Genomic DNA, 18,936 nt, shown 5'->3' with positions numbered 1-18,936 from the left:
ATGAATTTTAACCACAGGACAGTGAAAGATGAGCAGATCTTGCCCTCGCAAATCCCCTGAAAGCCTTAACACAGCCGCCTCTCCCAGCACTGCATCTGAGAAGGAGCTCAGATCAAAGCTGTCCACATCAGAAAAGCCCCAGGAAGAGCAGCCGAGGAGGAGGAGGAGGGCACGAGAGCTGCTCAGGACCAGCGAGGGGTGGCAGCGCTGCTGGTCTGGAGTCAGCACAGGGCAGGTGATGGCACGGGGAGGAGGAGGAAGCAGCCTCCTCCCGGGGAGAGCACTGCGCCCTGGTTTATAGCTAGAAGCTCATCCAAGGAGCCCATCAGGTACCTGTTCCCAGCCCATCTTCTCACGTGGCCACCAGCCCTGAGAGCAGCAGGGCTCGGAGAGGAGCAAGTGGCCGTTCCCTGCCCAGGACTCGACGCTTACCTCCTCCTCTGCCGACCTGGTAGCGCGGCGTGCCCCCTCCTCCCTGGCCCCCAGCCCCACAGCCACACACCAGCGCCTTTCATTAGCAAAGCGGAGGACCAGAGCCCCATCCAGAGCCGGAGGGTGCTGACAAGAGCTGCATTCATCAGGGCACTGGCTCAGGCTCAAACCAAACAGGACGTCGGCTGCAAAGCCGCCGGGAGGACGGGGCCTGTCTGGGCAGAGGGCTGGGTGAAATCCCTTTTCTCCAGCCTCAGCAGCGCCGCCGATTCGCTGAGCACCACAGACTGCTGCAACCCCAGCCTGATCTGCACCAACCTTGTGCGAAGGCCCCGAAGAAGGCTGAAAGGCGCCTCTTTGCTCCGCTTGGCTCCTCGCTGTGCCGAGCTCCCTGCAGGGCCAGCAACCAGCCGCAGCAGCCCCAGGGAAGCCACGCGCGACAACCACTGCAGCCATCGGGCCAGTGAAAAACACAACAGCCCGGCTTGCTCGGGGCGCAAAGCAATCACACCTCCTTTGGGGAAAGAAAAAGCAACTAGGAAAGGCTTGAGCATTACTTGTGCTTGCAACACGTGCTGGAAGGGAAGGCAGGGAGAAGATAAACTCACAGCTAGCTCCCCACGCTCAGTCTCGGGGCAGGCTGAGCCACCAGCCTCAGAACAAAACAGCCACCAGCCGCTAATAAAGCCACGCATGGCTTTGCTCAGGGGACAGCTAGACACCCCATGCTTAGCTACTGCTCGAGCCAGGGCAATTATTTGAGATGCTCCCATCTATATACATATTTATATAGGAGTGGCAGAGCTTCTCCCCAAGGCAGGGAAGAAGAGTGCAAGCTTGAGGCTTCTGTCTCAAAGGCGGCAGCCACCCACACCTCCTGGAACAATCGGCTCCCCTGCATTCACCTCCAGAGGAGCCAAGCAGTAGTCAGAAACCCAGATGCAGGACTAGAGTTCATGACATGGGAATTACTGACAAGGGTTTTTCCTGCCTGGGAGACAGGAGAGGGAGCAGCAAGGCAGCTCCTGCTTTCGTGTACACCACAGGGACACGTGGACAGCCCTTCTCTGAGGTACTCGTGTTTTAGACCACTAATGAACAGAAGCCTTAACATCAAACACTAAATTCACATTTAAGGGCTAGGGCCAAAGGATTGCTCCAGTTCCTCCTTGAGCTAATCTAAATGCTGTGACTGAGGGAAGGTGTTCAGATACCCAGCTGCATTTTGGTGAAGATGACCTTGTTGGCCCAGTATATTCCCACATCAGACAATCCTTTCCTCACTGAAGACAAAACAAGACAGTAGGGCTGCTTTACCTGTCAAGAACAACAGCTGGACTTTCCCACCCAATAACACTGGACGCAGCACTCCACGTAGCACTGACTTCAATAAGTCCTTTATTTTTAAATAAAGAAATCCCACTGAATCAAAGATAACAAAATTACATTTTGTTGTGCAATGACTTCCATTTTACACCACACAGAAGAACAAAAATTAAAAGAAAAATCAAAGACACTTTAATATATATTTATATATATAATTTTAAAGGTAAACATCAGCAGATATAGAAAAATTGCATTGCTAGTTGCAAATCATCTCCCCTGTAGCTGTCAGCTTCAGAGAATCTGACTCAGAACGTGGCAGCAGGGAGGGTATCTCGGTATACACGCTTTTTCAGGGCAGCATTTAGAGATTGTTCCAGAGGATAATTTTGCCAATTGGAGAATATATCCTTAATGAACCGCACTGCTCACCAAGAACATCAGATGTCACTCAGCCTGTTCTAACACAGCTGCAGCAACAACATGAGAAGGGCACAGGTCTGCCTTCCTCAGGTCTCCACACACCTCTTCAACTTGGCATCTCCAGAGAAAGGGCCCCTCTTGCAAAGAGGTTATCGCTTTCTCAAAAGGATTTCTCATCATTGGGAAACTGGGACAAGTTGTCAGGAATGAGAAAACACGTTCCTTTGGAAAGCTGCTGACGTGGGCTAAGCAGTAGTGTTTGGTTACATGAAATACACTTTTCATTGTTATTATTTTTAAAGACATCCCAGTTGGCAGGAGCCACAGAAGGGTCAGCATCCCAGGAGAGCTATAATAGAGAGCTCACAAGGAAATTCTGCATCTAATCAAAGCTCTTGCATGACTGCAGGCAGGCGACGCAAGCTCGTCATTCAGACAAAAGCAAAAAGGCTTTGTGTTGAGCCACTCGTGGCATCAGGCTCCTTGCTGGTATTAAAGTCACCTGCGTTAGGCAAGGCCATAGGGTGAGAAGGAGAAACATGGTCTTTATCCACAGGGGATGCAGGGCTGGAGCTTTTGGAGAGTGTTATCAGACAGACTTGGAGAAGGTTGTTCAATACCAGCAGATCCAACCAGATAAATGCTGCCCTGGATTGCAGTGTTTTTGTCCATTGATTAACCAGAAAAAAATACAAGAATACAGATGTTTGAAATGCAATAGTTCAGGATAATCCCAGAAACCTTTCCACCGCAGCGTGGAAAGCTGGCAGCTGCTTTGACTCACTGATGACACTTGTGCCTGAGCTTCCCTACCAGCTGAGAGAAGTCCAGGCTGGTGTAAGAGACTACTAGCAATAAAAGGGTGCAGGTACAAGGCACCCCCCTCCTCAGGTCTGGGTAGCTCTGAGGCGTTCTAAGCTGGTAGACAATTCAGGAAGTCCTCACACCACGAAGCGCTGTTTGCTTTTTGCCTAGAACTAGAAGCCCTGAAGGAGACCCTGCTTTGAATCACCGTGGCTCTGGGATCTACCCAACTGACAGAGCTGCCAAAGGGCTAAGGACACGTGGAGCACGACTTGACACGATGCTTTTCACAACAAATGACTTACACACACGGCACAAGACTAGGGCCTTTTCTGGTCTTTTTGAAAAAGGCTGTGAAGAATTTCAATAACCTCCGGAGAAGCATAATATTTCTAAAAAAAAAACCTTGGAAGCAAACCAGGTGACTGAGCCATTCAGCAATTAATTCTTGAAGTTACCACTCTGCTCTTTCATTTGAGATGTAGCCCCTTACACAATTCACCTCCAGCTCCGTTGCTGAAGAGTCAGACACAAGAACTTGGGGATCATAAGGTAACAAGTCACATATTAAGCAAACCTTCCCTCTGACTCAATCCCTATGGCTAGAGGCAAATTTGAGGAACAGAGCTGAAAAGTGATCCACTGCTTACATACATTGCTATTTTAAGCCTTAAAATAGACCATCTAGTTGTAGGCTGCCCACAAAGGTCCTTTAAGTCAGCACACGCTTGTACAGTGTACATTGCCAGAGGGGTCTCACTGTTTGGTGTATGAGAAATCCTTTACTAAAATGCAAAGCCCAAAAGCTCTGACAGAGCTGTTGCTGAAGTCTCTAGATATGCTGATGTCAAGGGAGGAGGAGAAAAAGGGCAAGGCACCACGTGTCAAAGGGCTGAGGTCTAGGAACTTGTGACAGACCCAGGACAGATGACACACAGGTAGCTTGGCTAAATTCAGTACTGGAGATAATAGTTCTTAACATCTCTGCTTAATGCCCCGTCTTTGTAACCTGCACCTTCATAAAACAGGAACTGCAGAAAAACGGTCAGGACAAGACTGCTGGGAGGTTCAAGTGTCTGTCTTTACAGTGCAACTATTACACTGTTGACCCATTTGAAAACACCTTCGATTTAGAATCTAACCAAGGGATCATTAAACATGCTGGCAGATCTGGTGTCGTGGAAGCTGCAAGTTCCTTGTGGTCCATAAGAGCAAGTCCCAGCTGCTCACCTCCAAGTTTCAGGTGTCTCCAGACACTGACGAAGATGGTTGGACCAGCCTAACCACCAAAAAGTAACAGTTCTGCAACTTGCTATCTGATTGAGACGGTCCTTGGGGTTTACGTTTGAGTGTTACTTTTACATACAGTGATGAGGAAGAGGGGTGTCTACCACATGAAAATAAATGAAGAGCTCTGCTAATGCCTTTTCTAATCCCAGTTTGAAACTAAACAGAGCTCATGACAGATTCATCATGCTGTAGTCCTGAACTGCACTACCAGGCTGTACTGTAACGGGTTACAAGCACACACTTCAACCACCTCACGTGTCTTCGCAAGAGATGAAAACACTGCTCCACCTCTACGATCTAAAAGTTCATATTGCATGTGAAGACCATCTGCCAACATCACAAAACCAGTATTACCTTATTCTGGGAGAGAAAAGCATTTCAGGTAAGGATTGGACAAAGTCCCTTCCTGCTTGTGGTACTGGCACTAGGCATCAGCTGCCAATCTGTCAGCAGCAATATTTAACACATGATTCCTTTTTTGAAGGTCTCTAGATAACATGCACTGCAGCTTCACTTCCTCCTCTCCTGCTTCCTTGAGATCTCAAAATTGCTGCTGCAGGTTTGACAACATGAGTTGCTTTAAAAGCAGCACATTGGGTGGGATGGGGAGAACAGATTTTTACTGCTTCTGTCTACAATAAGGTTAGTAAGGTGACTCTCGGGTTCTGGAACCCTTGCACAACCAAGCTATGACAAAGCTCTTCCTCCCCAAACAGACTAGAATTAGTTGGTCAAGCCACAAGCGGTTTAAACAGCTGTAGATGCAAGTGCAAAAACAGGTCAAAGGAGCAGGACAGACCCCTACTACTTCTCTAGTTGAATTTCAGAAAGTCCATAGCATTGGCACTTCTGAAATAGGAAGGCTCATGAGTTATAGGGCAGGAAGATATAGTATTCCTTGAAAAAAACTCAAACACTAGACCAAAATCCCTATTTGATTAGACAAAGCTCTTGCTGCTTTGAGAATTGCCCAGCTGCTCACCTCATTTTTTTTTAGGAAAGATTTGCTTTAAAAAGTCACTGATTGACCATCTACTATAGCAAAGTCAGTTTGAAATAAAGGTACACTTGAGAAGGTAACTTCCTCGTATCTCAGAAACAGGAAATGTTTCAAAACCCGGTCTGTCAAGAACAGTTCTCACAAAAAGGAATGAGGAAAAGTTCTTCAATAAAAACCTTCCCAGTTCCTCTGAAAGTGGAGCTTTACTCTGGCATGTCTTGGCCAAAAAGCAGTTTGCTCCCCAGCCCCAACTCAGAAGCAAGCAAACACCAGCTCTGCCTCAACATTCACTTTCCAGACAGCAGCCAACCACCGTTGTCTCACTTTCAACTTCCCTGCCTGGGGCAGCCAACAGCTGAACTGCTTCTGCAAGTTTGGGGTCCTGGGAGGGAGGCAGAACTTCAGCCACGTGGGGAGCTGGGCAGGGAGCCCCTGCTTTTGAGGAACTTTGAGGAAATCCGAGAAAGGACGGTATTCTGATCTCCAAGGAGGCTTGATGCACACTGTCCTTCCTTCATAGTTACATGTTGGGTCATATGATGAGCTCCTCACCTCAACAGTGGGATCACTACCAAGGGAAGCTTCTGTTCCCCTAAACCTGTTCGGAGTTGATACTCACAGCACAGTAAAGTTGGACTGAAGCAGGACATGAAGCATGTTTAAAAGACCACGAGAAGAGCAGCTTTGCTTCCTCAAGGCAGACAGCCGTGACCTGTGAAGCTGCAGTTGTAGTATGCCATGAAAACTGAGACATGTCTAAAGTTGTGACCCACTAGAGATAAAAAAAACACATACCCTACACACCTAAATTCATACTGTGGCTAGTTGATGCATACAAATGTTGTTTACACTCCAGTTCTGTTGAAATGAGAATACATTTACATCACATCCAGGAAAAATTGCATGAGCAGCTACTTAAGCAAAACTCTGAATGTCTTGTATGACAGATTTTAGTGATATACAGGTGCACTATGAATGAGAGAACAACAACACAAAGACAAGATATCCATCAGTTAAGAATATCCTTGCTAACTGATGCCCTAAAATAGTTCTTAAGGAACAGCCACAAGCACGGCCAAGTACTGCTACAGCTTTACTTGGCCACGTCTCTGTCTTTGAGGAACAAAAGGAAACCTGGATTTATTTACTAACACGGACAACGCGCAGATACCCACAGTTCATTCTAGCAGGCTGCGGTGTCTGGCCTAAGGCAAACTGAAAGGAATTTCCTGATATGATAATGCACCTTTGCTACAATAGTTAATTATTGCTTTATTAAAATGAAAAGCTACCTCTGCAACCTACTGAATGAAGTTCAGGGACAGGGCAGTCCAGAAGGCTTGTTCCCCTGCATTACCACACTGACGTCTTGCAGCTTGTTTCACCCTTCAACTATAAACTGAAGTGCCTGGCACACAAACCAAGGCTAAAGCAATAAAGTGCTCGCTGGATGCAGGAAGTGTGACGGGAAAAGAACTTCACTGACACTGGGACAAAGAAGTCTCAAGGGTGGATTAATGAGACTACAATATTGACAGAGCAAATAGAAAAAAAAAAGAGATTGTGACCACAAAAATTCAGTTTCCAGATTGTCATGGAGCAACTTTCCTACCAGGGGACAGACTAGAGCCCTTAATAACCACCTCGGCCATAACAGCCACTTGAGGCATCGCTCCTGCAAGGTGCTTTCGCACTTCACTTTGCACATTACAACTAGAAGAGGATGTCTGGGCATGTAGAAAGGAATTCACGTGAGGAGCCCAATGTCTTACTGGAGCCAGTAAAATCCTGCAGCATTTACACAGATACAGAAGTAGTTAGTCAAAGGTATTTTAGTTGCACAGGGCTAGACCCATCAAGTTCCCACCAACTGTAAGGCAAGTCATGTCTGAAAACCATTCAATGTTTTGAAAATTAAGGACGAGAATTTTGGTATAATCTACCCTGACGGAAGGGGAGTAAATCTAGATATATTCCCCCCCCACCCTACAATTTAATCCCTAACAGAGTACATAACTATGAAATATTCTTAAAATATACTGAGCTCACAAAAAGATCCTGCAGATTCTTAATCACTGGTTTCCATTCGGAAGCCAGAGCCAATTTTAAAAAGCCCTGGGTCAAACAAGAAATCCAGTACTAAAAACATGACTATGTTTAAAAGAGAGGCAAATATGACAAGGTGACTGGTCTGGTCTTGGTGTGAGAATATGGTTACAGAGAAACATTAACTGGTATTATCAGCCCGCAGCTTTTCTTTACCTGGAGTCCCAGCGTAAAGATACTCCAACCCACAGATATCTGAAGCATGGAAAAGTTAAGCATTTTCAAAGTGATTGACTTGTGTAACTGCACTCCCAGGAAGTAAAACACTCCCTTAAGATGGTGTAAGATTAGGACTCCACTGACAGTCAAGCATCTGTTTTTCCAAGCCACTATTTAGTGGCTCATGGACTGAACCACTCACTGGCCTGTGGCTTGGTACAGGGTTTTTCCAGCACAGGGACTGAAAAGGTCAGTTACCTCGTCATCTACACCTCAACAAATGCTTCAGATCAAGTTTTTGACCAACAGGTGAAAGGCTTTTGGCATCTGAAACTTCTGTTACATCAAAACAAACTGTCTTTAGCTCAATTACCCTGTAACAAGTCACAGTCAGAATCTAGTTCTTCAAGCAGAGCAGTAAATTACAAACCCAAGTGACTATATAAGCAAAGATCCTCTGACCAGACATTAACCTCTGTTTTAACTCCACTTCAGAGGGAAACATTGTGATCAAACCCCAGCCATAGGATATCAAAGGAGAATGGAAACCTGAAGCAGCAGGTGAGGGAACAAAGAGTTCCCAAAGGGGGAGATATACTGAAGTGATCCAGAGTCTTTGGGTCAATTACTCCTGGCCAGATACCGCCTGCTCTGTGTCTGAGCAATGAGACTTTGTCTTCTCCCACTGGCAGATGGCATTGGCATACTGCACCACGAGCTTATCCATCCAGGTAAGAGGTTCTGGGAATAGTACAGACCCCTCGAAAAAGCCCAGGTGACCTCCGTGAAGGGGCAGCACGTGCATGACATTTTCCCGTTTCTCTGTAAAACAAAAGGAAGCACACAGTTCCAGAAGGTTAGCGATTTGGAGCTGAGAACTAAACCACCTTAAATTGTGATAATCAACCCGATCCTCGGCATAGGGCCTGAACGAAAAGGAACAATCCCATGATGGAAGCAGAAGTGTGCTGACAAAGGCCACAGCTAATATGAAGTCAAAAGCACATAACCTTACAACTTCACAGAACAAGATGGTCAACAGGAACCAGGCTGCCCACGAAGTGCTGCTGGCTGGGCCCTTATGGCAATACAGGTCACATCCTTCCATCTCTCTTAATTCACGTACACTGGAACTAGGACTGTTAGCATGATGTTGAGCTGCACCAAAGCCCTGGCATTGTATTATCCACTTTGTTCTACATACAGCAGAAAAAATCCCTGTGCTTGCATCTGTCTGGAAGCAGCTGTAGATGAATCCTCTGCTCATAGCTTTCAACAAGAAAAAGAACGAACCCAGCTTTCCTCCCTGTGCACTATTTGTGCAGAGAAACAGCAACTGGCTCGCTCTTCTGAGCTTCTAAAGGCTATTTGACTTCTTCTTGGCTGAAGATAGACAGCTGACAGAACTCCTTTCAAAGGACACACTTTATTTCATTATCAAATAACACAACTAGGCATGGGCTCCATTCATCAGGGAAGGGGACTGTTCATCTATAGCTGTTCAAAACTATCACTGCAATAACCCACCTTTCTAGTAAATCCCTATGAGGAAAAAAACATGAAGCATTTTCTTTTTCTCCATTCAAGAAAGTAACCTGAATGTGAACTGCTGGCTATCAACACAAGCCTAAACAGCAGAAGATGCCCGAAAGGAGGACTCAAGTTCTTCCTCCTCACAAAGAACCTCATTAGTTCTAGCAACTGGTGTTTTAAAGAGGCTTAGTACACCTCCCACAGGATTACGGACATAATAAGGCAAGTCAAGCTGCTTTGTAATCACGGATCATGATGAGATAAGGAAGCTGCAGGTACACAAATATGCACTGCTGGAGCAGACTGCTCCAACATACCTGAAAGAGCTCTTGGGATTGATAGAAGGCTCTCATGCACAAGAGGGTCATCAGCAGCATTAACCAACAGAAGAGGAACATAGATCTGCATCAAGAAACATAGTAAAGAGAAAAAACAACAGTTAGGGGTTGGTATTTGAGTTTCTATCAACTGTTATAAAGCTTCTTAGCTTGGCTCAATTCAGACATCTTATTTCAGAGTTGTCCTTTATCTGGAGATCCATCAGCAAAACAGTCAAAAATTCAGACTGGTGGCTTTTTACCAATGGAGTACTCTGCAGCACTTTATTTTTTTCCAATTCAATTGTATGAAAAGTGATACGGGTGTAACAGAGCAAACACAGATTAAGTCACAGATCTTCCCCATTCTCAGAATTCAAATAGCTACACCCTTTTTACTCTACATTGCTTTGCACATCAGGCAGCTAGTGCCAGCTGTTATAGACACCTTGGTTAAAGTCCAGGAAACTCCCTTGGAGTGTCTCCATCCTCTGGTTCAGCAAATCAAGAAGGAATTAATTTTCCAGTTCTGCTTCTGCAGCACTTCAGCCTGCTAGGCATTTGCCTTCCAGATAGCGTGCTGAGCCTCTTCCAGAGTATCCAGTCCTTTCTGTCTGGAAGGCTGTATGCCACCACCCGTTTCCCACATTATGCACCTACACTCAGAGGGGTTCAGCTGAACTTCTGGCTTTACCTAGGTCACTTGGATGCTACTACCCAGAGTTACACTCTCTAAAGAGCCCAGAGCATTTAGAACCAGTATTGGGAGTACTAAGAACTGGAATCCCACTCCAAAATACCATGTCTGAATACTTCTAAAAGTCCAAGCTAAGACAGCTGTGTCTATGTATCAGCAACAGAAAGCCCTGAGCATTTTATCTCCAGTAGGAAGAAGACAGTACAAGAGCAGTCAATTGCAAGAGCTTACCCTGTGCAAGTAGTGCAGGCAGCTTTCTTCTTCGTAGTACTCCTTCAGGGAACTGTATCCATGGAACTTCCTGGAATGGACAGTGTCATTGCCATCATGTTTCTAGTATCCACCTGACTCCCATTTGCAGGTAAGGACATACATGCCCAGACCCGTATTTTTAAGGACGATGCCTTTTTCTACCCAGCATCTCTGCAAAATTCACCTTTGGCAGCACATGCCTTTATGCTTTGTGCTTACACAAACACTGATAGCAGGATTTGTTTCTTCTACACATACCAAGTTAAACATTTAAGTGGAAGTCTAGCAGCCTTAAAGGCATCTTTTTTAAACTTAATTTGCTTTCTTCTGTACGAATTACTTATAAACTTATTCACTGCCTGAAAGCCTTTACAAATATAAAACCATCACAGCTTACAAACCTCAAAGATACTGGACAAAAGGGCCTGCCTACAAGCCACCCAGAATTCACTGTGGTTCCATTTCTTTGCAATATCCTTAGCCCTTCATCTCGAACCAAGGATTCGGTAAGCCTATACTCAAGTGCTTTTATTTTTCCTGGGGTAGGAGACACAGATGCAGCTGTAGGCCCAAAGTAGACAGGCCTCAGAGATGAAGGACAAGTATATTTCCCCTAGGAATCACTTTCAGAAAGACAACAAACAGCAATATTCCTAGTCCTCCAAAAACCTTTTAGCTGTATAGCTGACAGCATACAGCTTCAGCGTTTTGTAAAGGTGTCAATGCCTGATATAGAACATGCCACAGCAAGATCACAGCCACTGAACAAAGTACTAAGTTGTTTTCAAGGACACAGGCAGTAACAGACTGCTGCCTAATAATGCAGAGAGCTTAATTTAGGTGTAAGTATGACAAGTTAAAAAGTTCGTGTTATCTCATCCAGTCCTAATGTTCACAGAGAAGGTATTATTCTGGGGGGGGGAGGGTTGTTTTTGAAAATTCAAGTAGGACTAAAAACACTCATGAACAGTTCTGAGATGCTTTCCACATTCTGCCTTTTTTTTTGTAGACCTCTTGGCAAGGGCTTGCCTCTTCCTAGTTTATTCTGGGCTGCAGGTTCAGATGTTACAGATAAATGCCTCCTGGATGACTTTACAGAAGCTGTGACTGTCAAAAATAAAGGTTGGTTGGTTTTTGTAGTTTTATTCCATGTAAAGATGAGGAAGGATTTGGGGTTGTAAGCACTGCATTTCAGCAGATTCCTACAGGCACAGCGAGAGGCATGCAAAAGTAACACTTAAAACAGAAGGCACTTCTAGAGACCCACGGAGAAGCACAGAGTCCCCCTTCATACCTCATAACATTATCATCGATCTGCATAAGGGATGTTGCCGTATAGAGTTTGCTCAGATCAGCATCTGAAAGGCTTTGTGGCTTCTTCACGTTATCTCCAAAAAGAACTTGCCTGAAAGAGGAATAACAAGATAAATATCCAAACACCATAACGAGTGCAGCACGGCCATGACCTGCTCAAGGGCAAGTGAGTTTACCAAATCCTTGACAAGATAAGAATAGAAGTGGGCTACATACATGAGGCTTTCTTGGAAACAAGCACAGCTTTTTTTGTCCACCTCCCTTCACAATGAGGTACAACAGAAACTAACAGCCACTTCAGAGAAAAACGCTCTCGTTATACTGAAAAACTGCAAAAGGTGCCTCTAAAAAGAGCCTTCCCAGAACAGACAGCACTAGGGGGATTTAGAACAGAGGCTTCATGTTGGAGGGAGGGTCCTCTGGCTTCAGATCAAACCTGTGGGTGGCTCAGGGAGAGCACTAGCAGTCCTGGGCATAGCAGCCCCGTCACCATCTGGTCCTGAAGTCTCCCCAGCACAGATATTAGGTTAGCTCATCCAGCAGAAATTACTTGGGGGCATTACCTTAGCAGAAAGCTATTTACTATGGACACTTGTCATAATTAGTTATTACCCTCAGGAGAGGATGTGTTTCTTCACCAGAACAAACCACTCCCTTAACAAATAGAACAAAGGCCACAAGTTGGAGAGGATTTTTATTCCCTTTTAGAAGCAGCTGCAGGGCAGAGCAGGAGGGAGACTAGGCTTGACTTGGGGGAGCTGCCTTAGAGCACAAACGATTGTGGAAAAAAAGATTACTTAACTGAATCTCCTTCAAGCCAGCATTGCCTTTATCTGGCTTATGAATCTAAGCACCATTTCATGGGGGCTTATATACCCTGACATGTATAATCTGGTCAAGTTGTCCAAATATTTATCAGTCTGGAGTGAATTACGTGGATCATCCTACACATCAGTTGTCCTAACTCCTCCTGCGAGTATTTCATACTGCACAGGAGTGTTAGCTATGAACCAAAAGTTGGCAAGTGACACATGCTCCTCACTGGAATGGGCCTTAATTAGCATCCACAGATGAGGTACTTCCATAGTCATTGCCCTAGAAGGACCCAGATCATTTTTGGTCTAGGAAACAACAACACGGAGCATGTCACCTGTTTAACAAACACACTCCTTTCGAATCTGAGAGCCACAGATCACAACAGTAGCACAGGGATACTGCAAGGACGGTAGCACTCTAGGAAGAGCAGCACTAAGTATTCTGCTGGCTACATGCTCTTTGGAGAAGAAAACTAGAAGCCAGATCTACAGAATGACTGTTTGCTTATTTGATAAGCAGCAGCCCCTTGCAGCAGATCTTGAAGATTAATCCTACCTCCAGTAGGTGGCAGAACCAGAGGCTCCTTGAATAGAGGATTCTTTAGCTAGAAGTGAAACAGATGCACAATACTCTACTTTGAAGTTTAATTACAATGTTTTCCTGTGCTCATCTTGTTTATTCATTAAGCAAGTCTCCTCAGAAGGCAAAAAACCACAACAAAGCTTGCTTTCTTCTAACAGGATCACCAGAGCTTATTTGTATATTTTACAGCATACGCAATTGGCATGGGCTCCCCTTCTTTTTCTTGCTGCACTTAAAAGACACTGAGCAGGGGATTTGTGCGTAATCTTTCAGGAGTCTGATTTTCAAAGTCTGACTGAGAAGAGAAGATAAATCCAATAGAGCAATTGACCCAATCAGCAGCACCAATGCAAGTTTACCTGTGAGAAAGGATGATCTTCTTCATGTTGTCTGCCATGAGGAAGTTATAAAATCTTCTGCACTGATCCCATTGCATGAAGGTTTCCTGTGCCCTAGAAAAAACACAGCAAAACAATCTAAGCTGTTAATGGAGATCTTGAAAGATCAGAGTAATACACCGTAACATCTCACTGCAGCCTAGAGGCTAAGTAAACAAATCTCCAGGCTTTCCCTGCCATAGCTTAACCTTTTCCAGGAAATGACTTCTACTTTGATGAAGTTCGGTAGTATCAGAGAACAGATCTGCAGTCTCATTTTGCACAATGCAATTAGCTGTCCTGATCAGAGCATTTAGGAGCCATCAGTCAAGATCTGCAACACTGACAAGAGGACTTCGGTATCCCTTCGCATAAGTTGAATGCAATTTACTTAATGGAACCACCAAGGAAAGGACTAAAACCTGTTGCTGAAAAAAAGTTAATTGTGTGTAATAGCTTTGCAAAGGAAATCATTTGTGCAGATGTTTGCAATATTTACATACACTATTATCGTTTTACCTTCATTGGCAGGAACTGCAGGGATAAATACTCGTTGCAGCTGCAAGTGGCATCAGAGTTGAAGCCTTTACCTATTCTCAGAGCAGAACAGCACTTCACAGCTTATCTGTTGTTAAAACAGAATTAAAGTCGTCCAGACTTCTGTGAGCTTTGCCAGATACAAGCACTCCTTGGCTCTGCAGGGTCATGGGCAGGTTAGAGCTTTACTCTTACCAGGGTTTGCTGTTACTGAGGAAACATACTATCATTTACTGAGCCACCTAAGAATGCTGGGAGCAGGCAGTTTCAGCTACTGAAGTACTCCCATTTAAACATTAACATACCATGAGAACTACAGTGGATTTATCACAACCTTCCAAGCCACAAGCTGCAGGTTTCCTAGCAGAGCATAAGGAAGCTGCCTAATTGCAAGCCATGCTGCAATATGGACTTGTTGTCTAACCAGGCTATAGCTACCATGCTTACACCAGGACAGGGGAATAAAGACAGGAAAAGATTTCCCAAGCAAATCTTTAAAGTCGTTTCAAGACAACTAAAGTTAAAACTACCACATTTCCCCACAATTACTATGGCAGACAACAGGGCTCCTAATATGAAGGGCTGCAAGCACTGACAAAAATGCAACTTCCAGTATTTTTGAGGACTGCACCGGTTTCAAAGGTGGGGACTCTCCCCACAGCCTGTAGCTACACTAAAGATGCATTCCACAAGATCAAGAAGCAGAATCAAGCCTGTGCAGGCAGAGATTAAGGAATAAGGAGACATGTCCCTGCTTAGCCTCAGGGAACAAATTCCCCAGACTTTGTGTTAATTCATTAAGCTGAGACCCATTTTCTACCAGCAGAGCCTTCTATTTTACCATGCCCCTCTATGGGACACTTGCTTAGCGCCCTGGAAAGGCTTTCAAATTTCGAGTGCCTGCTTCATCTTGCTCAACACCACTTTTTCCTATTTTTTTCCCCTTTACTTCCTAAAGATATTTGCAGATAAAGGCTGTACAAGCTAAGAAAAAGAGGAATTGTAATCTAACCAGGGCAATCCACTTTTGTGTAGCTCAGAGGGAACAAACCAGTTATTTTCACCTAGCAGACCAAGTCCAGGAAGGCTACGGCTTATCCATTCCACCTAGAGATGCTTTGTACCTCCTCCCTCCCCCTTCTATAGCCAGGGGTACAAGGCCCACCCTATGCTGTCGTTTACTTCGTGGATATTTACTGATGTTGCTTTCCCCTAGCTCTTTGTCTAATTAGCATTTAAAAGCAGCACTAAATATTAGGTAGGGAGACACAAGATATGAGAAGCCTTCCTGCTGAGTGCATGGTAATGCACAGCAGATGTTTTGTGACCGGAGACTTACTAGTAGATGTTTACCCAGCAGGTGGAGTCAAGAGCTCAGTAATCCACAAGAACCCACAGAAGACTTGCATTAAACTCACACGAGCAGCTGTTATTTTTCCACGCAGATATCCAAGTGCAGCATTGTTAAACAGGTTGTCCTTACCCTGCCATTTCACCAGCACATCATGACATACTACTAAGAAATCAGCTCAGGGAACAGAATTACTCAGAACGTTTTGGAGACCAGAAATACAACGTTACATAACTGTGTAAGATAAATCAAACCGGCCAAGGCCAGATGCAATCCTTGCAAACCCCGTTTGATGGCTACAAAAACAGTTTCAGGAGCAGGCTTCAATAGGATGCTCTGTGCCAGAACCTCAAGACAACGAACAACATTTTACTTGAAACAAAAACAGACTATTCTTGAACGCATCTGTTCGGATTTCTAAGGGTGTGAACTCCTGGGGACCTAGCAGTAGACTGCACACTGTTAGCAATAGTCACACCTGATCTGAAGTCTCAGAAGGCATGAGGTACCCCGGAATGTTACTGAACTGTCTATCAAACTTTTAGCCACGCCTAATGCTTCCAGAAAAAACTTATTACTTTCACCTGTAAGAGCTTAACTTACAAAAGGTGCCTTCAGACTGCTGAATACCAAACCAGTCACAGCAGAGGTAGAGCATCAGCAGCACGGAGAGCTCCGGCTAGCTTCACCAGGCTGGGAGGCCCAGTTCTACAGCAAGCCCCTCGCAGTGCTGCCAGTTCCATCTTTATCTGCCCGAAGGATCTTGACACAAACACCCTGCCCTCAACAGCCCCTTGAGCAATGACAATTGCCTCTCTGCTTTTCAAATATTAAGTTACCGTACAATCAGCCATACCTCAGTAGTTGTCCATATGGGGAGACAGCAAGAACTGGGAGCATTAGCTTAACGAGTTACACTGTTTTAATCTTCAGTAACTGTGCACACGGGAAGTTATTGCACATTAGCTGGGCTGCCGGTTTTCAAGCAGCAGTGCTGTGCCCAAACCCCCCCATCAGTGAATGTCAGTGCTAACGCTAGGTGGAGCCCTTACAGCTCCTGTGAAGTGCTACAGCCTCGGCTTCCAGGCAGGGAACAACAGGTTAATGTTTTAGGCAGCCCTTCGGGCTATAAGCCTTAGCCTCCCCACCTTCCCCATTTCAGGCAGATAGCAGAGGGTGCAAGAGCCTCTTTATCCTCCCAACAGCCCCTTGCCTGTTTCAGTGGCACCCCCAAAAAGAGGGGAGCATGGACTGAGAGTATGAGCTGTGTCCTTCCAGCCTCCCCAGATAAGAGCTGCCGGATGACACTCCGCAGCGAAGCCAGGAAAGCTATTATGGACTAAGTGATACTCCTCAGAGCGATGAGAAAGCAAACTATTGCTTCAACTTGGCACCAGCTCAGTAGCTTGTCTCACTGCCCAGCCTGCCTGCTTAATTAACCAGGACTGCATGGGGAATGCCTCTCCTTATGACACCAGCAGTTCTGCCACGACACAGGCAGGCCAACTCGCACGCGCAGAAGCTGCCAGCGTTTACCTGGCCAGGTACAGAAAGCTAATTTGTATTGCTGACACTGTTTGTTTGTGCTGCTGATCAACAAAGCTTTGACTGCTGCTTCAGGAAGGTGGCATCCTGTAGTCCTTCAGACTAATTTGATTAGGTGCAAGAGAACCAGCATGCTTTTCCCCACCCAGAAGAGGCCAGCAGAGACACTGCAGACTCACCTGAGCGCGCTGTAGCCCTGGCACACGCTGACGCAGCACAGGACTCTCTCCTGGTTGGCCTGGCTCTCCCCCACGTACTTGCACACGATGTTTCCACCCAGGCTGAAGCCTACCACAACCAGCTGGGTCTGAGGGTAGGTCTTCTTGATGTAATTAACCATCGCACTGAATTCCCAGGTGCAACCTGAAAAATAAGGACAATGTCAAGAGTCATCTTCCAACAGCCCCAGATTTCTACTTCAAACTCCAGTTGCATGCTTTAAGCTCAGCTTCTTCCCCTTTCTGACTTTTCAATAACCTCAAGATTTTAAGGGCTCTGATTCACACACATGTTCATGTCTGTTTTATGAGTCCTGTGGACCTTAGCTCATGCCTGTCTGACTGACTGCCAAAGATAAAATCTAAAAAATCTAACCCTTGGAACAGCCAGTCTGACAATCCAAACTCTTCCTTTCTAAAGCAACTGAAGAAGTGAAGTCAAATAACCCTGGCTTTGACATTGCTATGCAAAAACTCTGCATATCAGTACCTACAGCTATTTCTCCTGCCTTTGAGTTTGGAAAGAGGAGACAAAGAGAAGCAGCTCCCAAACTGAGGGTATTAGGACAATGGTATCAACAGGCTATGCGCTTTGTTAGCCTTCCAGTTGGACTCAGTGCTTCAAACCGCACAGAAGGCATCACATGAACAAAAGCAATAAAACTACAGCTGTTTATTCCGGTTTAGAGCCAGAATCTCAGCTCTGTCCTGCGGAGCTGCTCCAGGAAGGTAAATCCAAAGGGTTTGGACTGTACACTGTGCCACCCAAGTGCTGCTCCAGTATGCCCTGACCCCAAAAGCAACATCCTTGCTGGACATCAGGCACAGGTTTTGGCTAGCTCTGGAGGAGATGCTGAGCACTACAGTTTGCGTTTGCTTCAGTGAAATCGGAGGCTTCTGGCCGAGCCTTTCATCACAGCTTGGGCACTTCCTTGTGAACATTGGTAATAGACAATTTTCCTCAAGATGACAAATGCTGCATCGCTCTAGTCTCCTCTGGAAGAAGCCAGTGGTCAAAACACTAGTGTTTGACTGTCGTGATTTGACAGCAGCTGGCAGCCCTTTCAGAAACCTGAAGCTAGAACAGCAACAGGTCAAGCTCGATATAAAGGCTCGGGGATTCAGCAAATCAAGTTTATGCTACTTGCTCCCCAACAAATGCAACAGGAATCCAGCATAAGCTGGAAGGACAACAGGGTATTTGGGCTGGAGGCAGAGTAAAGTCTGCGCAGGGTCTTGCTGGCACAACACTTGGCAGAGTTGCTTGTTAAGTGATTCACTGTCTTACTCAAAGGAAGCGCTAGACATTCCTTGCCCTTCCCAAGGCTGTAAAAGATTTAGAAAGGCATATCTTCAGAGCTACACTGCAAAATAGCTCCCTAAGGTCTAAAGGACAGCTACATGAAATGAACAATCTGCCATCAGCTCCAGCAAACTCTCAGAAAATTAGAGGAGGATTGGGAAATCTAGACTGCATTTGACACTAGATAGAGAAAGAGTTAGAGCACCATCTTGTTCAAAACAGCACCAGGCAGAGTGGTAGCAGATCTATACACCCTGATGGTGGTGTTATTTCCCTTCCTCCCCAGTCCCTTATTAACTATTTCAGCTAATTATTCAAAAATTTAAGCTATGGCATTATTTTTAGGTATCAAGCTAGCATGACACTGCCGAAAGTTTCAGAGAGCAGCCAGCAAATTTGGGGGATTGTACCTTGTCCTAGGAAGGTACTATTTTTGGAAGGAAGCTCTCAAACTCTATCAAAAAAGCAAATGCTTTAGGGAAGTCAAGCTTGGTAGACTCAAAACTACCACCAGTCTAGGACCTCATTACAAATTGAGGCTATTGGTATTATTGGTA

At 45.4% G+C, this 18,936-nt stretch overlaps 1 protein-coding gene across 5 annotated transcripts in view; it reads right to left on the bottom strand.

Moving 5' to 3' along the window:
- Positions 1-1,807: 1,807 nt before the first annotated feature.
- ABHD2 (abhydrolase domain containing 2, acylglycerol lipase) overlaps positions 1,808-18,936 on the bottom strand; it is a 40,021-nt gene continuing 22,892 nt past the window's right edge. For all 5 annotated transcript variants that reach the window (XM_067004028.1, XM_067004026.1, XM_067004029.1 and 2 more), the window contains 6 exons: positions 17,038-17,221; positions 13,408-13,500; positions 11,631-11,741; positions 10,316-10,385; positions 9,388-9,472; positions 1,808-8,359 (listed from right to left, as the gene is read on the bottom strand). In XM_067004028.1, the coding sequence (XP_066860129.1) occupies positions 8,163-8,359; positions 9,388-9,472; positions 10,316-10,385; positions 11,631-11,741; positions 13,408-13,500; positions 17,038-17,221 (740 nt within the window). In that variant the 3' untranslated portion in view covers positions 1,808-8,162. The remainder of the gene's footprint in view (positions 8,360-9,387; positions 9,473-10,315; positions 10,386-11,630; positions 11,742-13,407; positions 13,501-17,037; positions 17,222-18,936) is intronic.

Source organism: Anser cygnoides, chromosome 11 (genome assembly GCF_040182565.1).
Source record: "Anser cygnoides isolate HZ-2024a breed goose chromosome 11, Taihu_goose_T2T_genome, whole genome shotgun sequence".
NCBI lineage: Eukaryota > Metazoa > Chordata > Aves > Anseriformes > Anatidae > Anser > Anser cygnoides.
Note: the sequence above shows the minus strand (reverse complement) of the source record. Positions and strands in the feature narration are given on the sequence as shown.